General features: G+C 38.5%; 1 protein-coding gene and 1 pseudogene across 1 annotated transcript in view; one reads left to right on the top strand and one right to left on the bottom strand.

The window, feature by feature from the left end:
• The window catches only part of DMXL1 (Dmx like 1), a 185,310-nt gene that overhangs the window by 129,075 nt on the left and 34,695 nt on the right, over window positions 1–21,540 (bottom strand). Inside the window, 5 exon segments of the mRNA XM_017872341.1 lie at window positions 6,398–6,566; window positions 8,533–8,722; window positions 11,208–11,386; window positions 12,988–13,054; window positions 17,503–17,635. Coding sequence (XP_017727830.1) covers window positions 6,398–6,566; window positions 8,533–8,722; window positions 11,208–11,386; window positions 12,988–13,054; window positions 17,503–17,635 — 738 coding nt within the window.
• Window positions 93–1,767, top strand: LOC108529829 (septin-7-like; annotated as a pseudogene).

Here is a 21,540-nt window from a genome sequence, read left to right on the forward strand (position 1 = left end):
TTTATAATATTTATCTTTAAATCTCTGGAATACATTTTATTTAACCTCTAAATAAGATTTCCAGCTGGGGCTAGTCATGGAGCGGGGAGGAGATGCCAGTCAGCAAGAGATCCGCTGCTGAGGAGAGAAGCATCAACAGCAGCATCGTAGCTCAACAGAAGAACCCTGAAGTCTATGTGGGATTTTTCCAATCTCCCAAATCAAATATCCAGAAAATCAGTGAAGAGAGGGCTGGAATTCATACTTATGGTAGTTGGTAAATCTGGATTCAGAAACTTTACATTAATCGACTCATTATTCCTCACAGATTTGTATTCTCCAGAGTATCCAGATCCTTCTCACAGAATTAAAAAGATTGTGCAGGTGGAACTACACAAAGTTTTAATCAAAGAAGGTGGTGTTCAGTTGCTGCTCACAAGAGTTGATATCCTAGGATTTAGAGTTGCAATGGGTAATAGTAATTGTTGGTTACTGACTACACTGACAGGAAATTGAGGACCACCTAAATGGAGAATCATGATAAAACAGATGTCAGATGCCTGATAATAGGGTACAGTGTTGTTTATACTTCATTGCTCCTTCAGGACATGGACTTAAACCATTGGATACTAAGTTTATGACGCTTTTGCTTGAAAAAGTGAGTATCATCTCACTTATTGCCAAAGTAGACATGCTGATACCAGAGAAATGCCAATAGTTTAAAAACAGATAATGAAAGAAATCCAAGAACATAAAATTAAATATATGAATCTCCAAAAACATAAGATGAAGAAAATAAACTTGTTAAAAAGATAAAGGACTGGCTGGGTGCAGCGGCTCATGTCTGTAATCCTAACACTCTGGGAGGCCAGAGCAGGAAGATCACTTGAGGCCAGGGGTTCGAGACCAGCCTGGTCAACATGACGAAACCCCATCTCTACTAAAAATACAAAAATTAGCCGGGCATGGTGGCATGTGCCTGTAATCGTAGCTACTTGGGAGGCTGAGTCACAAGAATCACTTGAAGCCAGGAGGCGTAAGTTGCAGTGAGCTATCGGCCATTGGACTCCAGATTACCAGACTAAGTTATTCTGTGAGTAATTCTGTAAGTTTAAAGTTGAACTAAAGTTCTATCCTGGACAACCAGCTATCACCAGGTTTGCCTGGGTGACAGAGTGAGACTCTGTCTCAAAAAAAAAAAAGAAAAGGAAAAAGGACTGTTTATCTCTTGCTGTGGTAGGCAGTAATACTACCACCGAAGTTAATGGCAAGAGAGTCAGAGGAAAGCAGTATCCTAGGGGTGTTGCTGATGTTGAATATGGTGAACACTGTAATTTTACAATTCAAAGGAATATGTTGATAAGAACACACATACAGACTTGAAAGATGTTCCTGATAATGCCCACTATGAAAACTACAGAAGCAAAACACTGGCAGCTGACTTACAATGGAGTTGGTAACAAGAAGAATAAAGGGCAGCTTACTAACAGCCCTCAGGCACAAACAGAAGAGGAAAGAAGAGAGCATGTAGCTAAAATGAAGAAGATGGAGACAGAGATAGAGAAGGTGTTCAAGATGAAGGTCAAAAAAAAAAGTTCAAAAACTGAAGGACCATGAAACTGAGCTCCAACGGTGCCAAGAGCAAAAAGGAATTTAAGCACAGGGCAAATAATTAGAGGAAAAATGATATCAGTTTGAGAATGAGAAAGCAAACTGAGAAGCTCAACTCAACAACATATTTTAGAACAGAACTCTTCAAGATCCCTGAAAAAGAACAATAGAAAGTGAAGATCTTTTAAACTCTCTACTGACCACCAGTTATGCATTAGTTGTCAACGCCAGCTTGGACATCAGTGTTAGATGAATCTGTCTAATCAATCTTTACCAGTTTTGTCTATAATGATGGATTTAACAGCCTGACAAAATTTTTTTTTTTGTTATTGTTCTTGATGGAGGTTATGATGCCTTGAATTATCCGTGGTGTTGTGCACTTAGAAATAACAGCTCTAAGTACATTTCCTACATTTTCCTTTTTGTCTTTCGTTGAACAGATATCCTCATTTTAATGCAAGAGAACATTTTGTTGTTATACATTCATGTCCTGGTGGTATGACTGTTGACAGGATATTCCAAAATAAAAGGATACTGCAAGGTTTTCAATGAGGATAAATTGCCATAATATGATGCAAACTGCTTTTTCGATAATTATAATACAAAGGTTCCATTCAATGAAGCATATACAATAATGTAATAAATACATATATTTATATTTTATTTTTGAGACATAGTTTCACTCTTGCTGTCCAGACTGGAGTGCAATGACGCAATCTCAGCTCACTGCAACTTCCGCCTCCCAGGTTCAAGCGATTCTCCTGCCTCAGCCTCCCAAGTAGCTGGGATTACAGGCATACACCACCAAACCTGGCTAATTTTGTATTTTTAGTAGAGACGGAGTTTCACCATGTTGGCCAGGCTGGTCTCAAACTCCTGACTTCACCACTGCCTCAGCCTCCCAAAGTGCTGGGATTATAGGCGTGAGCCACTGCACCCAGCCAATAACATAATTTAGTCTAATACAGTTGATCCTTCCATTGTTTAAAAATACACATGAAAAAAGAAAAAAACCTATATGCTTACAGTGCATCCAGAGCTTTTTTATAGCAACCTTTGTTTGTTTTGGATTTTTAAAATATACATTGGCCGGATGCGGTGGCTCACGCCTATAATCCCAGCACTTTGGGAGGCCAAGGCGTGTGGATCACGAGGTCAGGAGATGGAGCCCATCCTGGCTAATACGGTGTAACCCTGCCTCTATTAAAAATACAAAAAATTAGCCGGGAGTGGTGGTAGGCACCTGTAGTCCCAGCTACTCGGGAGGCTGAGGCAGGAGAATGGCGTGAACCCGGGAGGCGGAGTTTGCCGTGAGCCGAGATGGCACCACTGCACTTCAGCCTGGGTGACAGAGTGAGACTCCGTCTCAAAAAACAATAATAATAAATAAATATATATATATAATCCTCATTTAGTGCCCTTCTTAGCTAGAATCTCATTACTAATTCATTTTTTTACAACATTAAATTTAGATATTTTCCATATATTGGTCCTGCTAAAATAGAATATAGCATCTTTCTTATGGTAGTAACCAACAAGGAAACTTTCCTTTAACTCCCTTTTTATACTTTTGGTAAGTAGCAGGGGGAAAAATGCATTCATAGATAATTTCTAGGCAAAATTGTAAAGCTAATAACCAATCTTTTTCTATTTAGGCTATTTCACTAGAAGAGAAAAAAAGTCTTTTTACCCTCAAAGAGAAAAAAGTCACCATTCTGCATTTAGTTATATTCATATATTGCATTTCTGTATTTTTGTTTCTACTGTCAAAAATCCACATATAACAATGTGATGTAAAAGAAAAGATTTCCAACATGTTTGCCACTATTATTATTAGTAAAATATTTAAGTGGTAAATTTAATGTATCTATTGTAAAGGAAATTAAATTATATATTTTAGGTCATATAGCATAATTCATTTAACCATAAATGTTTTAAAACTGAAAAATATTCATATGACGTCCACAATTTGTAGCTCTGTTAATAGAAATATCTTAATTTATAACAAATTTTGATAATAAGCAAATTTTAAACTGGTCCGCAAAAAAAAAAAAAGTTGGCTGGGCGCAGTGGCTCACGCCTGTAATACCAGCACCTTGGGAGGCCGAGGCATGCGGATCACGAGGTCAGGAGTTCGAGACCAGCCCGGCCAACATGCTGAAACATCAACTCTACTAAAAATACAAAAATTAGCCAGGAGTGGTGGTGCCTGCCTGTAATTCCAGCTACTCAGGAGGCTGAGGCAGAAGAATCGGTTGAACTCGGGAGGCAGATGTTGCAGTGAGCCCTGATTATACCACTGCACTCCAGCTTGGCGACAGAGCGAGACTCCGTCTCAAAAAAAAAAAAAGTCATCACCATAATGTCAAAGGTACTAGTAACATATGTATCTTAATATCAACAACAATTAGTTTTTACTTAATAGACTGATCTATCAACCTCTTTAATGAGCTAATTCTAAGATGGACTGCTTATTTGTTAGCATCAAGACTGAAGTTGAGGTTCCCTTCTCATGCTCAAGGAAAGCATTCAAGACAGTCACCTCAGCTAAACAAGCATTTGTTCCTTGGTATTACTTTTTTTTTTTTTGAGATGGAGTCTTGCTCTGTCACCCAGGCTGGAGTGCAGTGGTGTAATCTCAGCTCACTACAACCTCTGCCTCCCAGGTTCAAGCAATTCTCCTGCCCCAGCCTCCCAAGTAGCTGGGACTACAGGTGCCTGCCACCACACTTGGCTAATTTTTTTTTTGTATTTTTGGTAGAGAAAGGGTTTTACCATGTTGGGCAGGCTGGTCTCGAACTCCTGGCCTCAGGTGATCCTCCCACCTCAGCCTCCCAAAATGTTGGGATTACAGGGATGAGCGACCGTGCCCAGCTCCTTGGTGTTACTTTTGATATGAATGTAAAAGTGAGTATACTGAAGTACAAATCCAGTGAGTTGTTGCAAATAATCCCTAATTATGGAAGTAAGCAAAAATTTAAGTATCACATTAAATCAAACCTGGATCATGCTAGTGTCTGCCAAACTGTAAAGGCTAGAATGAACTCAAGGAGTGTAAACAATTTTCTCCAAATCTCTTTTTTAAAAGAAAAGTAAAGAAAGGCCAGGCACGGTGACTCCTGCCTGTAATCCCAGCACTCTGGGAGGCCGAGGCAGGCAGATCACAAGGTCAGGAGTTTGAGACCAGCTTGGTCAACATGGTGAAACCCCGTCTCTACCAAAAATATAAAAAATTAGCTGGGCGTGGTGGTGGGTGCCTGTAATCTCAGCTACTCAGGAGGCTGAGGCAGGAGAATTGCTTGACCCAGGAGGCAGAGGTTGCTGTGAGCCGAGATCACGCCACTGCACTCTAGCCTGGGCAACAGAGCAAGAGTCCGTCTCAAAAAAAAAAAAAAGAATATTTCATAATAAACAAAAACTCATCAATATTTGTTAGTGGTTATCTTCTAGAGAGAGGGACAAAGGTGGAGTAGAGGTGAAAAGTAGGCTTTTACTTTTCACTTTCTGTACAAATAACACCTTATGCAAATATTGCCTTTAATGTTTTTCTAAAGTAATATTCCAGGCTCTACTTTAAATGCTCCAATTATGACAACTAGTTTTTAGACTCATAAAAATTGTGTACTTGAGGCGGACAGAATGCTTGAGGCCTGGAGTTCAGTATCAGCCTGGCCAACATGGTGAAAACCTGTCTCTATTAAGAATGCCAAAATTAGCTGGGCATAGTGGCACATTCCTGTAACCCCAGCTTCTTAGGAGGCTGAGGCATGAGAATCGCTTGACCCCAAGAGGCAGAGGCTGCAGTGAGCCAAGATCGCACCACTGCATTCCAGCCTGGGCAACGGAGCAAGACTGTCCAAAAAAAAACCAAGTTACTAAAATAATAAGTCCTGGCTAGGTACAGTGGCTCATGCCTATAATCTCAACACTTCAGGAGGCCAAGGCAGGTGGAACTCTTGAGCCCAGGAGTTTGAGACCAGCCTGGACAACATGGTGAAACTGAGTTTCTACTAAAAATACAAAAAATTAGCTGGACATGGTGGTATGCACCTATAGGCCCAGCTACTTGGGAGGCTGAGATGCAAGAATCACCTGGGCCTGGGAAGTCGAGGTTGCAATGAACCGTGTTCAAGCCACTATACTCCAACCTGGGTAACAGGAGTGATTCCCCATTTCAAAAATAATAAGTACTTAAATCTTCAAATTCATAGGTAGACCCAGATATTCTAGATCTCTTAGTCTAATAGTACATATTTGACTACAGAGATAAGTTTCTTAATTCTCCCAGTAATAACTTTTACATATTTCTGCCCTCTTTATGGAATGGATCTAAAGATCAAGTACCAAACACAAAGATTTTAACAACTATACGATAATTATAAAATACTACTTTTAGAGGTTGGACATGGCAGCTCATGCTGGTAATCCCAGCATTTTGGGAGGCCAAGGCAAGACGACTGCTTGAGGCCAGGAGTTTGAGATCAGCCTGGGCAACACAGTGATAAAAAATAAAAAGTAAAACAATACAATACTACATCCGTAGTACTAACCTTTATTAAGTAACAGTTCAAATATTATCTTTTGAATAAACTAATAATGAACTTCAATGCCTTATCAAGATCCTAACTCACAAGTCAAATCATGGTCTTAAAGGGCAAACAGAAATCAGTGAGCTTGCTACAATGAAAAGTGGGCTAAGAAAGTCATCTCCAATATTTTACTTATTTGAAAACTAAAAGTATAACTTACTTGTCATAAAATCAAACTATTCAATTTCAGAAACATGTTTTGAACAATGTTTCATTACCTGTGGCTGGATTGATGCTGGCTGCAATATGAAAGTGGCAAAGTGCATTGGCATGCAGTGGAGTGTTCCTGTGTACATGATGAGGATCCTGCTGATGTGGCAGATACCCAGTATGTGCTACAAGTGCAAGTGATCTCCTCCGACCTCTTCGAAAATGTCTCAGATTTACCTGTGTGAATAGAAACAAAACTAATGCCTATATTGTCAAAAGTCGTACATGCGTAGGTTACATAATGATTTTCAGAAGTTACATATATCCTAGTTCAGAACATTTTATATGCTTTATATGTAAAAATGCCTTTTAACGTTTTATATGTAAAAACATCTTTCAATATTTTGGTATAGCAAATTTGAATCCTGAAGAATAAAGTTATGACTTAAAGTACCTAGATGTTCTCTTAATCCTCACACAATATTTTGCAATTTTTATTAGGCTTATTTTCTTAAAATGTAGTTCCTAAAATCAAATGTTAAAAATTTTTTTTTCCAATACTATTGTTTGTGAATGATGTCTCTACACACACTGTCCTCTTTTGTCTATAGGTAACTCCTTATGACCATATAGTGTTAAATAATATTACCATTGCACATGGGACATTTCATAATTTACAAAGCATTTTCATAGAGATCATCCCATTTGATGCCATGAGGCAGGCAGTGTAAATACTGTTATTCTCATCTTTCATATGATAAAATAATCTATATAGAACCCAAGATCATCTAGCTAAGAAGAGACAGGGCAAAAGGTAGAACAAGTCTTCAGATTCCTGGTCAATAACTTCTTTCACCTATTACTACACGTAACCATTCTATTCGTTGTTGAATCAATAAAGAATTTATTATATTCTGAGCCATGAGAATACTATTCAAATTAGAAAAATAGTTGCTGCATAATCATACAAAGCATTCAAAGATAAATTGTTTTAAAATCACTTCTGTTTTCAGGGTTGGGCGTGGTGGCTCATGCCTGTGATCCCAGCACTTTGGGAGGCCAAGGCAGGCAGATCACTTGAGGCCAGGAGTTCGAGATCAGCCTGGGTGGGACGATTACTTGAGCCAACATGGCAAAACCCCATCTCTACTTTAAATACAAAAATTAGCCAGGTGTGGTGGCACACACGTGTATAATCCCAGCTACTTGGAAGGCTAAGGATGGAGAATTGCTTGAACGTGGGAGGCAGAGATTGCAGTGAGCTGATACCGCGCCACTACATTCCATCCTGTGTGACAGAGAGAGACTCTGTCTCAAAAAACAAGCCCCCCCCCAAAAAAAATCCACAAAACGTAAAATAAAATCACCTCACCTCCTGTTTTCAATATTAAGAAAATAATAGGCCGAGCACCATGGCTTATGCCTGTAATCCCAGCCCTTTGGGAAGCCGAGGCAGGTAGATCACTTGAGGTCAAGAGTTCGAGACCAGCCCTGGCCAACATGGTGAAGCCCTCTCCCTATTAAAAAATACAAAAATTAGCTGGGCATGTGCATGGTGATGCACACCTGTAATTCCAGCTACTCAGGAGGCTAAGGCCAGGAATACAGTGAGCCAAGATCATGCCACTGCATTCCAACCTGATTGACAGAGTGAGAATCTGTCTCAAAAACAAAAAAAAAAAGAAGAATCTGTATTACTGTTCTATTGTTTCTCAGCCTTTAGGCTATGATCAAATGTATTACTATTCTACCTTTAGCATGTCCAAAAACCAAAAACTGACTTTCACTTTCAATATTAATTTGTAAAGACCCCAAGTTCTGGGGGGTGGGGTAGGGTTTCTAAAGATAAAATGGTAGAAAAACAGAATAGGATAAACTACTCAAGCTCTATGAAAGGAAAATAAGTTATTTTAGAGTTAAATCTTTGCATTCTCACATTTTACTTTGTTACTTCAGCTAAGTCAAATGTAATCATCCTTTTATCATCATCATCAGTAAACCTAAGATTAACTTCATAATTATAGGTAGTTTTGTGTTCCAGACAAAATCTAGATAAAAGATATTTTGAACCAAATAGAACTGAAAATTTTCTAAGAATGATTTTCCTAGGATATAGATTTTTTATAACATTACTTTGTTACCAAAACGGCAATGTACCAAAGGTTTTAAAACTTGTAGTAAGTAATGTAACAAAAACACTCACTTCTAAAGCATTTTGAACTCGTTCTTTACTGGAAGCATTTCTCTTGAAGTTATTTGTTAAATTAATTGATTCAGTCCAATGGCTGTAGTCACCTCCGTATAGCAAACAATCATTTGGTAAAAATGTCTCTACCCAAAGACGACACACATTATCTTTGCAGCAAGTCAACAGTACATTACATACAGAAGCCCTAAGGAATGAAAAGATTTTAGAAGCAAAAATATAAGTACCACACAGTATCACAAACAATTCTATGATGTTTCTGTAATTACTTAAATGTACCAACTAAGATGCTAATGAAGAAAATATCAATATGTATAGATTTCATCACAGCAAATGCCTGCCAACCCATGTCTTTTCTGCCTAGAATTCAATAGTTCTTGTTTCAATAATCTTGCCAAATTTTTTTTCTTTTTTTTAAGAGATGTGGTCTCACTATGTTGCCCAGGCTGCTCTCAAACTCCTGGGTTCAAACAATTCTCCAGTTCAAGTAATCCTCCTGCCTCATCCTGGGATTACAGGTGTGTGCCACCATCCCAGCTCTCAATAAGATTCTTTTTACATCTAAAAAAACAAAGACTGAGATTAAGCCACAATCTCTCAATTGACACACAAGAAATAACCACATCTTCTAATAAAATTTTCTGATTTATTGCGTGGATAGTTCTTTGAATTATATCATATGCTTCATTTCCACTTCCTATAAAGGCACCTGCACAGTCACAAAAACCTACAGTAACTACTGAGTACACTTATTCTCTCCTTGCCTAATAGATGCCCAAAGCAGTGAAATGCAAGAATTGAATATTCATGATAAAGTAAGTACTAAACACTTTCCCTCCTTAGTCATCCTTGACTTTCAGTTAATTTCCTTTTTGCCATCTCCTTAAAATAAAAGCGAAAATCAATTACATATATGTTAATAAGTCCCATAAGCATCAACAACTCAAAGGCTGAAACCCTATCAACAAGGACTACCTTCCATCAGGAAATTCAGTAACTTTAGAAGAGAGAAAGAAAAAGTCACAATATTTTGTAGTAGCAACTTGTTCCAGCATATATATCTGATTTTTAAAAACGGAACAATCAGCAGGTTTTATCAGTAACTCAGTGAGTTAAAGTAATGAGAAAAGAAATCACAATACTGTCTAAAGGCCACTTTGTTAAACATACCTACCTGACTGAAAAAGAAGCTGCAGAAGAGAAGGGAGAACAGCATGATTTGTATTGGTTGCTCCCTCCTTCTCCTTTCCTCCTCCATTCTTGCATCTCTCTCCCTCTGGCTCCCTCTCCTTTGTCTATTTCCCTCTCTTCTTCTCCCTTTCTACCTCCTCTCTGGGCTTCCCTCTCCCACCAATCTTTGCTTTCACAGACTTTCCAGGCCACCCTCCCTTTCTACCTGTCTCCTTCTGTCCCCTATCTCTCCCTTCCTAGCATCTTTTTTCTTTCCTTCCCCAACCCCTTGTTTCTCCTCCTTTCCCCATCCTCACACCCACCTCACTCCATTTTTTCTCATTCTCTTTTCTCTATCCCTGTCTTGGCTATAGCTGCACTATAGCTCAAAACATCTAGTCAGCAAAATTCATAAAACAGTGAAAAGGTAGGAAAAAAATGCCACATGGTGTGGCCAAATTGAAAATGGCCATATGGTACAAAATGGGATTTCTGGCTGCGCACAGTGGCTCATGCTTGTAATTCCAGCACTTTGGGAGACCGAGGCAGGCAGATCATCTGAGCTCAGGAGTTCAAGACAAGCCTGGGCAACATGGCAAAACCCCATCTCTACAAAAAATCCAAAAAGAAAAAAATATATTAGCCCAGCATGGTGGCACACACCTGTAGTCCCTGCTATTTGAGAAGTTGAGGCGGGAGGATCAGTTGAGCCCAGGAGGTGGAGGTTGCAGTGAGCCATGATTGGGGCACTGCACTCCAGTCTGGATGACAGAGCAAGACCCTGTCTCAATACAAAACAAAACAAAAACACATAACAAAAAACAAACAAACAAACAAAAAATAGGGAATTTCTACCTGTATTTAAGTAATAGGTCTCTATAACCTACTAAAATTCAGTATGATATTAACTCTTTCCAGAACTACAGATAAAAAAGAAGGGACTAGGGGTATGTATGTGTGTGTCATTGTGTGCTTGTGTGGTTAAACTTACACCGATTTCAGAGAAGAATAATGTAGGGTATTAACCTACTCTTTCTTTTCCTCAGATATGCCGGGTGCAGTCATATAAACATACAAGAACTCATGGTATATCCTCTTAATAAAGCTATTTTTTAAAAGAAGAAAACCAGGGAAGAGCTACTAGAAGGTACAAGATGACAGAGTATTTCTGTAAAAACATAAACAACAATCTGGAGAAAAAGGATGACAGAATTAGAAACAAAACAAAAGAAAAGAAAATATGTACAACTCTGTGACTTAAAGACATCTGATATGGAGTAAATTATCCCAGCTTAAACTCCTTTAATATGGCTCTCATCCTAAGCATCAAACATAGCTGACCCACAGCCACAGATGTGCAGGCCAGAGGCTATTTAATATTACTCCAATCTTCATAGGCTCAGAAGGCCTATTAACTATGGACTCTCAAAAGTGAGAGAAGCAATCAAAGTAACAAAGATGATGTTCCTTAATATGTGGGGGAAAATGACCAATCCACTGACCTAGGCATATATTTGCTTGTTTTACGCCAGGAAAATCCATTTACGGCTCGAGGATGGGCCAGATACACAAAAGAAAAGTCAGTTTCTCCTTGGGATTGTTTTTCTGAACTTCTATCTGGAGAAGTAACAGCTGTCCGCCAGTTTTCTACATTGTACCATACCTTCAAAAGACAGTCATCCTAAGGAAAAAAAGAAACCAGAAAAACATGCAGATCAGAATTAAAGATTAAATCAAATAGCAAAAGTAAGACTTTTCTCCAAATAGCAAAAGTAAGACTTTTCTCCCCAATGGCAAGAACTCGGGGATGGGAAGAGACATTGGGCACAGAGGAATTAAGAACAAAATTCTGATTCTGGCACTTTTCTATTAGCATTCCCTAATTGTGCTTTAAAAACTGAAGTGTGTGAATGTGTGTATTCTGCTCAAGAAAAACGCTTGCTAATTACTAGAGTATGGGGAATGGAGTCATTCAGGAAAGACTGAAAGATAAAACTAAGGATTTCTTTTCCAGTAAGCCAAATATTAAATAAGAAATCAATACCACTAGCAGACATATGAAGAATGCTAATTATTGGGGGGGAAAAACAAAAAACAAAGTACTTTTCATGAATTTTCAGGTGACTTTTCAAAGAAAATGTTGATGATGAAAATAACAAGTTAATATATAAATACTACATAAAATACTCAAATTTATAGTCCTAATTTGGGAAATAAGAAAAAACCAAAGGAGACTAGAATGTACCAGGTACTGCTTTTAAGCTGTAACTGAGTTCCCACCTGTAAAGTCAATCAGAATAAACAGCTCCACTTCTCTCCTAAAAAACAGAAACCTTACTGTGGTTTTAGAGTATCTTACACTCTTAGTTTGCAGAAGGCTTTGAGCCATGAGAACAATAACTTGACTTATTAGCAGTTCATGAAATGCTCTATGAACCAATGAATAAAAATAACTTCAAAGAAATACATTGCTTTAAAATCAACAGGTAATAACAAAGTATGCACACTAAAGAAATGGTTACTAGTATCTTTCTAGAAAGCCTATGAAGTCTTATATATTAAAAACAGCCTAATATACATCAGCTAAGAGGTAATATAAGTCGAAGCTATGCTTTATTGATTGTATACTACATGAAAGGCACTGTGCCAGTGACTCTATACTGCATATATCGTCTAAATTAATCCTATGATTAATGATCTATGAGGTAGGTATTTTTTTCCTCATATTATATATGAGAAAAGAAAGGTTCAAGAAGATTAACTTGCCCAAGAGGATAAAGCTGGTAAATGGCAGATTTACATCCAGATCTGCCCCTACGTCTGTGTTATTTCAATTATATCACACAGTCTTTTAACACCACAAAAATGCAGTCAATTTCTGCTACTTAAAATTTATAATGGCCGGGCACAGCAGCTCATGCCTATAATGTCAGGAATTCACGACCAGCCTGGCCAATATGGTGAAACCCCATCTCTATTAAAAAATACAAAAATTAGCTGGGCGTGGTGGCGCGTGGCTGTAGTCCCAGCTACTTGGGAGGCTGAGGCAGGAGAACTGCTTGAACCTGGGAAGTGGAGTCTGCAGTGAGCCAAGATTGCGCCACTGCACTCCAGCCTGGGTGACACAGCGAGACTCCATCTCAAAACAAACAAACAAAAAATTGTTAATGGAAACTATTATTTTCAAGTTAAATAAACAAAAGAATGAAGCCAGTTAATGTTTTTAAAGTTTCAAAGTAAACTATAAACACATAATTTGGCAACAGCATTTTCACAATTCACCTTCCCAGCAGTGGCAAAAAATTCTCCATCTGGTGAAAATTTCATTAAATGAACTTCGGAAGCAGTTCTGTAAATTAAACAGATAAGGAAAATTTGCAATGAAAACTAAAAGAAAAGTTCAATATTCTCAAAATTATACATCAGCAATTGGTTCAAAAGACAGAAAATTTTATAAGTTTCACACACATCTTTATGTACCTGAAAATGAACTAGCTAGTAAGATAAACTTTAAATATAAAAACATCCATCCATAGAATCACGGAAGGAATGGCTTGTCAAAATCTTCAAAGTCTAAAACAAAAAAGTCAACTTTCATTCCCTTAGAATGAGAGAGAATGGTTTCATTTTTTAAATCTGGAAATCTAGTTTCCAGAACCATGGATCCCTATATGCCAACATACTTCAGGGATAATATATAATAAATTTGCCTTAGGGTAATACTTACCTAATTAAAGATTATGTATGGGTTAACAAGGGACTTGCAGCAATTAGGGATTCAGCCTACCAGCTTCACCTATATACTTGGTACATACTTGCCTTTTCTTCTCAAAGGAACTTTGGTTCATTTCTCTTCATTGCCCTCCCTTACAGCTACTCATATATATCGATCTCAAGACATCCACCACTATCATTACTTTTCTTTTCTTTGACCAAATTCATGATTAGATAGGTCAATACTAAATTTATTTGTAAAGATATCCAAAGAGGAATTCTCTCACATTTCATTTCAGATACAAATAACTTTTTTTTTCTGATTTTAAGCATAATACATTGTAGAAAAGCTGATACAGGTAGATAAAAAGAAAATGAAATCATTCATATTTTTCACCAATACTGCCACATCCTTTCCTCAGACAAAGCCAATGTTAACATTTTAATACATAAACTTCCAAATCCTTTTCTCTGCTCTCTCTACTTTCTGCAGAAAAAGGTGGGAGAAGTAGGGCTAGAAACTGAAGTCATATTTATCACCCATTAAAAAATATGACACGGGCCAGGCACGGTGGCTCATGCCTGTAATCCTAGTACTTTGGGAGGCTGAAGTGGGCAGACCACAAGGTCAGGAGTTCAAGACCAGCCTGGCCAACATGATGAAACCCTATCTCTACTAAAAATACCAAAAATTAGCCAGGTGTGGTGACATGCCCCTGTAATCCCAACGACTTGGGAGGCTGAGGCAGAAGAATTGCTTGAACCCGGTAGGTGGAGGTTGCAGTTAGCCGAGATCATACTACTGTACTCAGCCTGGGTGACAGAGCAAAACTCTGTCTCAAGTAACAACAACAAAACTTTGTCATGAACATCTTTGCACATAGATGCAAAAGATGTGTATATTTTTCCAGGTGTACAGATCTACATTATTTTATTGGCTTATGATACTCCATTGCATATGTTTACAATGATTTCAAATAATTTTTCACTGCTGTTTTCTAATTTTGCTGCAACAACAAAAGAGAAGTGAACATGCCTGCACACACATTTTAGAACATCTGGTTAATCCTAAGGATATCCTTAAGACAAAATACTACTTTTTTTTTGTTTTTTTTTTTTTTTATTGAGATGGAGTCTCACTCTATTGCCCAGCCTGGAGTGCAGTGGTGTGATCTCGGTTCACTGAAATCTGCCACCTGGGTTCAAGCTATTCTCATGCCTCAGCCTCTCAAGTAGCTAGGATTACAGGCATGTGCCACCACACCTGGCTAATTTTTGTATTTTTAGTAGAGATGGGGTTTCGCCATCTTGGTCAGACTGGTATTGAACTGCCGACCTCAGGTGATCCGCCCACCTCGGCCTCCCAAAGTGCTGAGATTACAGGCGTGAGCCACCATGCCCAGCCTACAGCTCTTTCTAAAGAACTATTTATGCAAAATTCTGTTCCCTTTCTACATGTTAACCCATTACCTATCTGTGGGGTGCAAAATACATGGAACCAACTCCTTTGAAATCTCCTCTGTAAATTCTACATACGGGACGTCTGCCTTACTTTGGTATGTGATATTTATGCTATCACCACTTCATATAAATCTAGTCAGTTTCACTTAACATCCTATTATACCAGTCTACTGGTTTATTTTCTGTCTACCCCTATCTGTTCATCGCAATATTCTAAGCATCTTTAAAGCTGCCTGGAACCATTCAACAAATATTTGTTGAATTAATGAATGAAACCTGGAAAACTTATTTAAAGGATATGAAAAAAATTAAGCCTGTTGAATCATACTTCCAAAATGTGCTCTAAAAAGATAATATCAGGGTGGACACAGTGGCTCACACCTGTAATCCCAGCATTTTGGGAGGCCAAGGCAGAAGGATCATGAGGTCAGGAGATCAAGACCATCCTGGCTAACACGGTGAAACCCTGTTTCTACTAAAAATAGAAAACATTAGCCAGGTGTGGCGGTGGGCGCCTGTAGTCCTAGCTACTTGGGAGGTTGAGGCAGGAGAATGGCGTGAAGCTGGGAGGCGGAGCTTGCAGTAAGCTGTGATCACACCACTGCATTCCAGCCTGGGCTCCATCTCAAAAAATAATATCAACTGTACTCTACTCCCTTATTGACAGTATACAAGAGCACCTATTTCTCTAAACACTATTATATAAGATTCATCCTTTTTCTGAAATTTCACATTCTTGATTTCAAGTGAGATCACCTTTTATCGCACTTATTGTTAATATGTTCTATACCTTCTTGAAATTTTCTCTCCATTGCCTGACGTTGCTTAGTATTGTGATACCTGTTCTTTTCTAACTAATTTAAGGCCTACTTTTAAAAACGCATTTGCCCAAAACTGCACATATTTCTCCTTATGTTTGTGTTTCTTTCCTTGTGGACATTTTGCTTTATAGAAATGTTTTATTGATACAGTTAGAACTATTAATTTTTCCTAGCCTATCCCTTTCCAGTTTGGGAGTCATTCTTAGTCTTTCCCTAACTCTTTAAAGCAGCATTTCTTGTCAAACAGCAATATAAAATAAATGACAAATTTAGCCAAATATGTAATTTAAATTTCCTATCAGCCACATTTTTTAAAAAAGTTGAAACAGGCGAAATTAATCATATATTTTATTTAACCTAATACATAAAATTTTAATTTCAACATATTTTTTAAAATGTTAGAGATATTTTACTTTTTTAATACTAAATTTTTAAAGTACAGCACATCTCAGTTTGGACTAGTTGCATTTCAAGTGCTCAGTAATAACGTGCAGTAAGTGGCTACCATACTGGACAATGTAGCTCTAAAATATAAAATTTCACCTCTATTTTCCTCTAATATTTTTGTTTCATTTTATGGAAATTTTTTCCTCCATCTCACATTTGTTTTGGTATCAGGTATGAAAGACTCTAACTTAATTTCCCCTCTACAGAGCTAGCTGTTTTCCCCACTATAAAATACTACCTTAGGCCAGGCGCGGTGGCTCAAGCCTGTAATCCCCGCACTTTGGGAGGCCGACACGGGCGGATCATGAGGTCAGGAGATCGAGACCATCCTGGCTAATACGGTGAAACCCCATCTCTACTAAAAAATACAAAAAACTAGCCGGGTGAGGTGGCGGGCGCCTGTAGTCCCAGCTACTTGGGAGGCTGAGGCAGGAGAATGGCGTAAACCCGGGGGGCGGAGCTTGCAGTGAGCTGAGATCTAGCCACTGCACTCCAGCCTGGGTGACAGAGCAAGACTCTGCCTCAAAAAAAAAAAATACTACCTTATAGCTGGGCATGGTGGCTCACAACTGTAATGCCAGCACGTTGGGAGGCTGAAGCGGGCAGATCATCTGAAGTCAGGAGTTCAAGACCAGCCTGGCCAACATGGTGAAACCCTGTCTCTACTAAAAATACAAAAATTAGCTGGGTGTGGTGGTGCATGCCTGTAATCCCAGTTCCTCAGGAGGCTGAGACAGGAGAACTGCTTGAACCAGGGAGGCAGTAAGAATTGCAGTAAGCCTCGCATCATTGCACTTCAGAGTCTAATCCTGGATCCTAATCTGTCCATTCCTACATCAATAACAAAATGCTTGATCATCTGTGGCATGAGAATTCATTTTACTATACTGCATATCTTTATTCTTCTTTTCTTTCAGAATTTCTCTGACTTTCCCATAGTTGTCCTTTTAAGCAGAGCTTAGAACTATGCTCAATAGAAATTCCACTCAGATTTTGGCAAGGATTATGTTCAATATACAGATTATGTGGGAAAAATAGATCTCTTCACAATATGAAGTCTTCCATTCAAAAGCATGAAAGTCATCTAACTTTTCATATAATTTGGCAAGTTTGTATTTAATGGTCTTCATATAGGCCTTATACATTTATGTTTCTTCCTACTTTATTTGACATTTTTAAAAAATGTATTTGTAGAACACAGGAAATAGAAAATTATCTGTGTATAAGAAAAAAACCATAGACTAAAAGCAATACTTTTTTATGTCGGTGTGATTTTATACAACTAAAATACATTTATAGTAAAACCACATAGAACAATAGGTTTATCAGTTTACTCCCCTGATCAATTGCTTACTTGCAATGCCAAATGCATCTCCAATCTCCAAAGTTAAGATCTGTTTTATTTACATTTTCATCTTCAGTTGGCTTCTCCAAGTTCGTATTAGACCAGAGTTGCAAATAGCTCGAACCAGTTAAAAGACGACTGCCTAAAAAAAAAATCATTCATCATTTATATTTAGATATTTAATAGTGACTTAAATTACATGCTCAAGAATTTCACATAAAACAACTTCTTAAAAAAGTCAAATATCAAAAAAAAAATATTTTGAGGAACAGAGGAGAAGGCTGTATTTTAATTTTGTTAAAATAGCTTGAGATAGAAAGGAAGATATCTTATAATTTCTCATTTAACAAATATTTAATGAGCATCTTCTTTGTCCCAGGCACTGTGCTAGACATTGGAAATACAATGACAAATAAAACATTGCCCTTTTTCATGAGTCCGTATTTCAGTAGAAAGACATGGAAATATGATACCACATAAAAGTGTTACATACATGATAGAAATGTGTGCAAAGCTTTATGGAAGCCCACAGGAAGGAGACATTAATGTGTACCTGTAGTAAAAGTGCCAGGAAATGTGACGAAATGCAACCTGGTCCTTAATGGATGAATAAGCAGAAGAGACAGGCATTTCAGAAAGGAAACCTAACATGAACAAAGGCATGAAGACATGTAAGTTCATATATTTTCCTAAGAATGCCTTTTAATCTGGTATAGGTTAAGGAGTAACATACACGGAAAGGCTGGAAAAAAAAATTACCATGGAAAAAATGCCAAGGTGAGACTGTGGAGAGTTTTTCAAGTTCATAGCATTTGGACTAGGTTATAGGCAGTTGGGAGTAAAAGATTTTCAAGTGGCAGTGGGAAATTGTCGGGGAGTTGTTATAAAACTGGATCTGTATTTTAGAACAAGAAGGCTTAACTGGAGGAGGAGCAGTCAACAGATGGCGAGGCCTGTTGAGTCCCCTCTACTGAGATAACATACAAAATCACATATACAATATATGCATTTTCCAGAAAGATAATCTGTAACTTTCGAGATTTCAAAGACTCTAGTATACAAAGAAGGTTAAAAATACTTCTTAGAAAACAACTCTAGAGACAGACAACATCAAGGAAAACATAAATGTGTGGCTAACCAACTATTAAACTATTAAACCTGGTTAATTAACTATAAAAATTCAGATGGTAGGCCAGGCATGGTGGCTCACACCTGTAATCCCAGCACTTTGGGAGGCCAAGGCGGGTGGATCACCGGAGGTCGGGAGTCCAAGATTAACCTGACCAACATGGAGAAACCCCATCTCTACTAAAAATACAAAATTAGCCAGGTGTGGTGGAGCATGCCTATAAACCCAGCTACTCAGGAGACTGAGGCAGGAGAATCGCTTGAACCTGGGAGGCAGAGGTTGCAGTGAACTGAGATCACACCATTGCAATCCAGCCTGAGCAAGAAGAGTGAAACTCTGCCTAAAAAAAAATAAAAAATAAAAAATAAAAAATTCAGATGGTAAATCATAAGGATCTCAATCAAATATTTAAAAAGCAAGCATCTGAAAGCCGTTTCAAAAGGTATTATCAAGGCTGGGTGCAGTGGCTTACACCTGTAATCCCACCACTTTGGGAGGCCAAGGTGGGAGGACTGCTTGAACCCAGGAGTTCAAGACCTGCCTGGGCAATACAGTGAAACCCTGTCTCTACAAAAAAAAAAATTACAAAAATTAGTTAGACATGTGTTTGTAGTACCAGACACTAGGGAGGCTGAGGTGAAAGGATCACTCAAGCCTGGGAGGTCAAGGCTGCAATGAGCTATGATTATGCCACTGCAGTCCAGCCTGGGCAATAGAGCAAGACCCTGTCTCAAGAAAAAAATGGAAAAAAGAATTGTCAAGGTTTGACACCAAATAAATACAGGGGAAAACCAAGAGGTTTCAATGACAGATTCCCAACTTTATGACTTGGGAATTAAGTAGAAGGTCATGCTATCATCCACACAAAAGACAAGCAATTTTGGCAAAAAAACTGACAATAAAGATGGCCTTCACCTCGGCAATTAAAGACTATAGATTTGTTTATTTCTAGAATAAACACTATTTTTTAAATTTTTTGCTGAGACAGGGTCTCACTATGTTGCCCAGGCTGGTCTCAAACTCCTGGGCTCAAACAACCCTCCCACCTCAGCCTCCCAAACTGCTGGCATTATGGGCATGGGCCAGCATGCTTGGCCCTCGTTTTCAAAAGGAAAGTGGATCTCTGGCATAGACTTTAGATCAGAAATCCCTGTGTCTAAATCCCAAGTAAGATGCTTAATTAGCCATGTGAATTTGATCTAGTTGGGCAATTTCTGAGTTTCAATTTTCTCATCTACAAAATTTGAGGTTTAAACACAGTTGTAAGGATTAGCTATAATATGCACAAAGTCTCTAGCACAGGCCAGGTACTTAAGCAGAAGCTCAATAAATAGCAGAGCAACTAGATAGAAGGTTTCACAGACAGGGGAAGAAAAAAAGCACAAGTAGTAATGAAACATTCCATTTAAATATGTTGATTATTCCACTTTTGAACTTACCAACAAATACAAGTTTTATTTTGCTTAATATAAACTGAAGATAAATTAAGATATCCCATAAAAGATTAAGAATTTAATACAGAATATAAAATTAATCCCAGGTATGGAATGGAACAAAAGTAGGTAAGATATAATATGGTATACTGATTTCAAACTCTAAGAATTAGATATTATAGATATTAAATTATGGATATTTAAGTAGGATATTATGGATATTAAAGCAGGAAATGTAGAGGACTATGTGCTTGCAAACGAAGCAGGGCGTTCCCGATAAGTCCTGCTCTTGCAAACGAAGCAGGACATTCCTCCCCTGCAAACAGGGAGGACAAAGGAGCCAGTTGCAAATAGCAGACCCTGGGGGCTTGTTTATATGTAAACATCTTGGAAATCCAGAAAGTCAGGGAAAGGTCAGAAAAACAACAATGTGTCTTGTGACTTGGTAACATTCCACAAACTACGGTATAAAATAAAGCGGAGCGTGTCGTTCGGCGCGGCCGCCATGTTTGTCTTGTCTTGTGTTGTCTTGTGTGTTCATTCCTTTGTTCAGGAAACACGCGGACCCCAACATCTGGCGCAGCGAGCAGGGTCCGTGGCTCCACAAGAGCAAGGAACCGGAGGGGGAACACCCCGGGCAGGCACGGGGAGACCGCGGGCAGGTGCCGGAGACGAGTGGTTTCCATCTCGACGGTTGAAACAGTGTCACGGCGAAAAGGAGCCGATCCGAAGAGTTCCTCAAGGAATTTCAGGAGCTGAATCTGAGTGCTCAGAGAACATTCACCTTCAGGACTGGGCGTGCGGAGCCCCCGACATGAGGTCAACTGAAAAAGCTTACTCAGAAAGCTGAAGGGGTTGTTCAACAAGCTGGGCAGCCCAAAACCCCACTGACTTTATTCCTGGCTATGCTGGCCGTAGTAAATTGTCAGGTAACGGCTGGAGAATTTACATACTGGGCTTATATTCCTTTTCCACCCTTATATCAAGGTGTGGCCTGGGGAGACAGAGAAGTCTCAGTACTTACTAATGATACTGCTTGGATGCCATCGCCTTTTTTAAACCAGGACCCTGAATTAGACACTGGCACAGTAAATAGTTCATATCAATTTGGAGTTGAAGGGTTACCTATATATCTTAGGAGTAGTCCACATTGTCTGCATCTTTCTCATGAGGCTTGGGCTGTTCACTACAACCATAGTCATATCTCTGCCTTTACTATGATTATTGTAGCTCAAAGTTTTAAGTATAATCATACTGCAGTACTTAATGAAACTCTACCAACTACATTATCTTTATGCCCTATCCCTGATGTGTCCGGAGGTGTTTCCCAATTAGAGTGGACTAGGTGTAGAGGTAGTGGGCCGTGATTATTATTAGAAGTAAAAGGAAAAAGTCGTAATTACCTTATCACAGATTGGAGTGTACATGGAGATTTTCAAACTAAATTTAGTCATGTCAACCTACGTTGGCATAAAGGTAATCACA

The sequence above is a fragment of the Rhinopithecus bieti genome, unplaced genomic scaffold (genome assembly GCF_001698545.2).
Source record: "Rhinopithecus bieti isolate Rb0 unplaced genomic scaffold, ASM169854v2 scaffold_6439, whole genome shotgun sequence".
In the NCBI taxonomy this organism is placed as follows: Eukaryota; Metazoa; Chordata; class Mammalia; order Primates; family Cercopithecidae; genus Rhinopithecus; species Rhinopithecus bieti.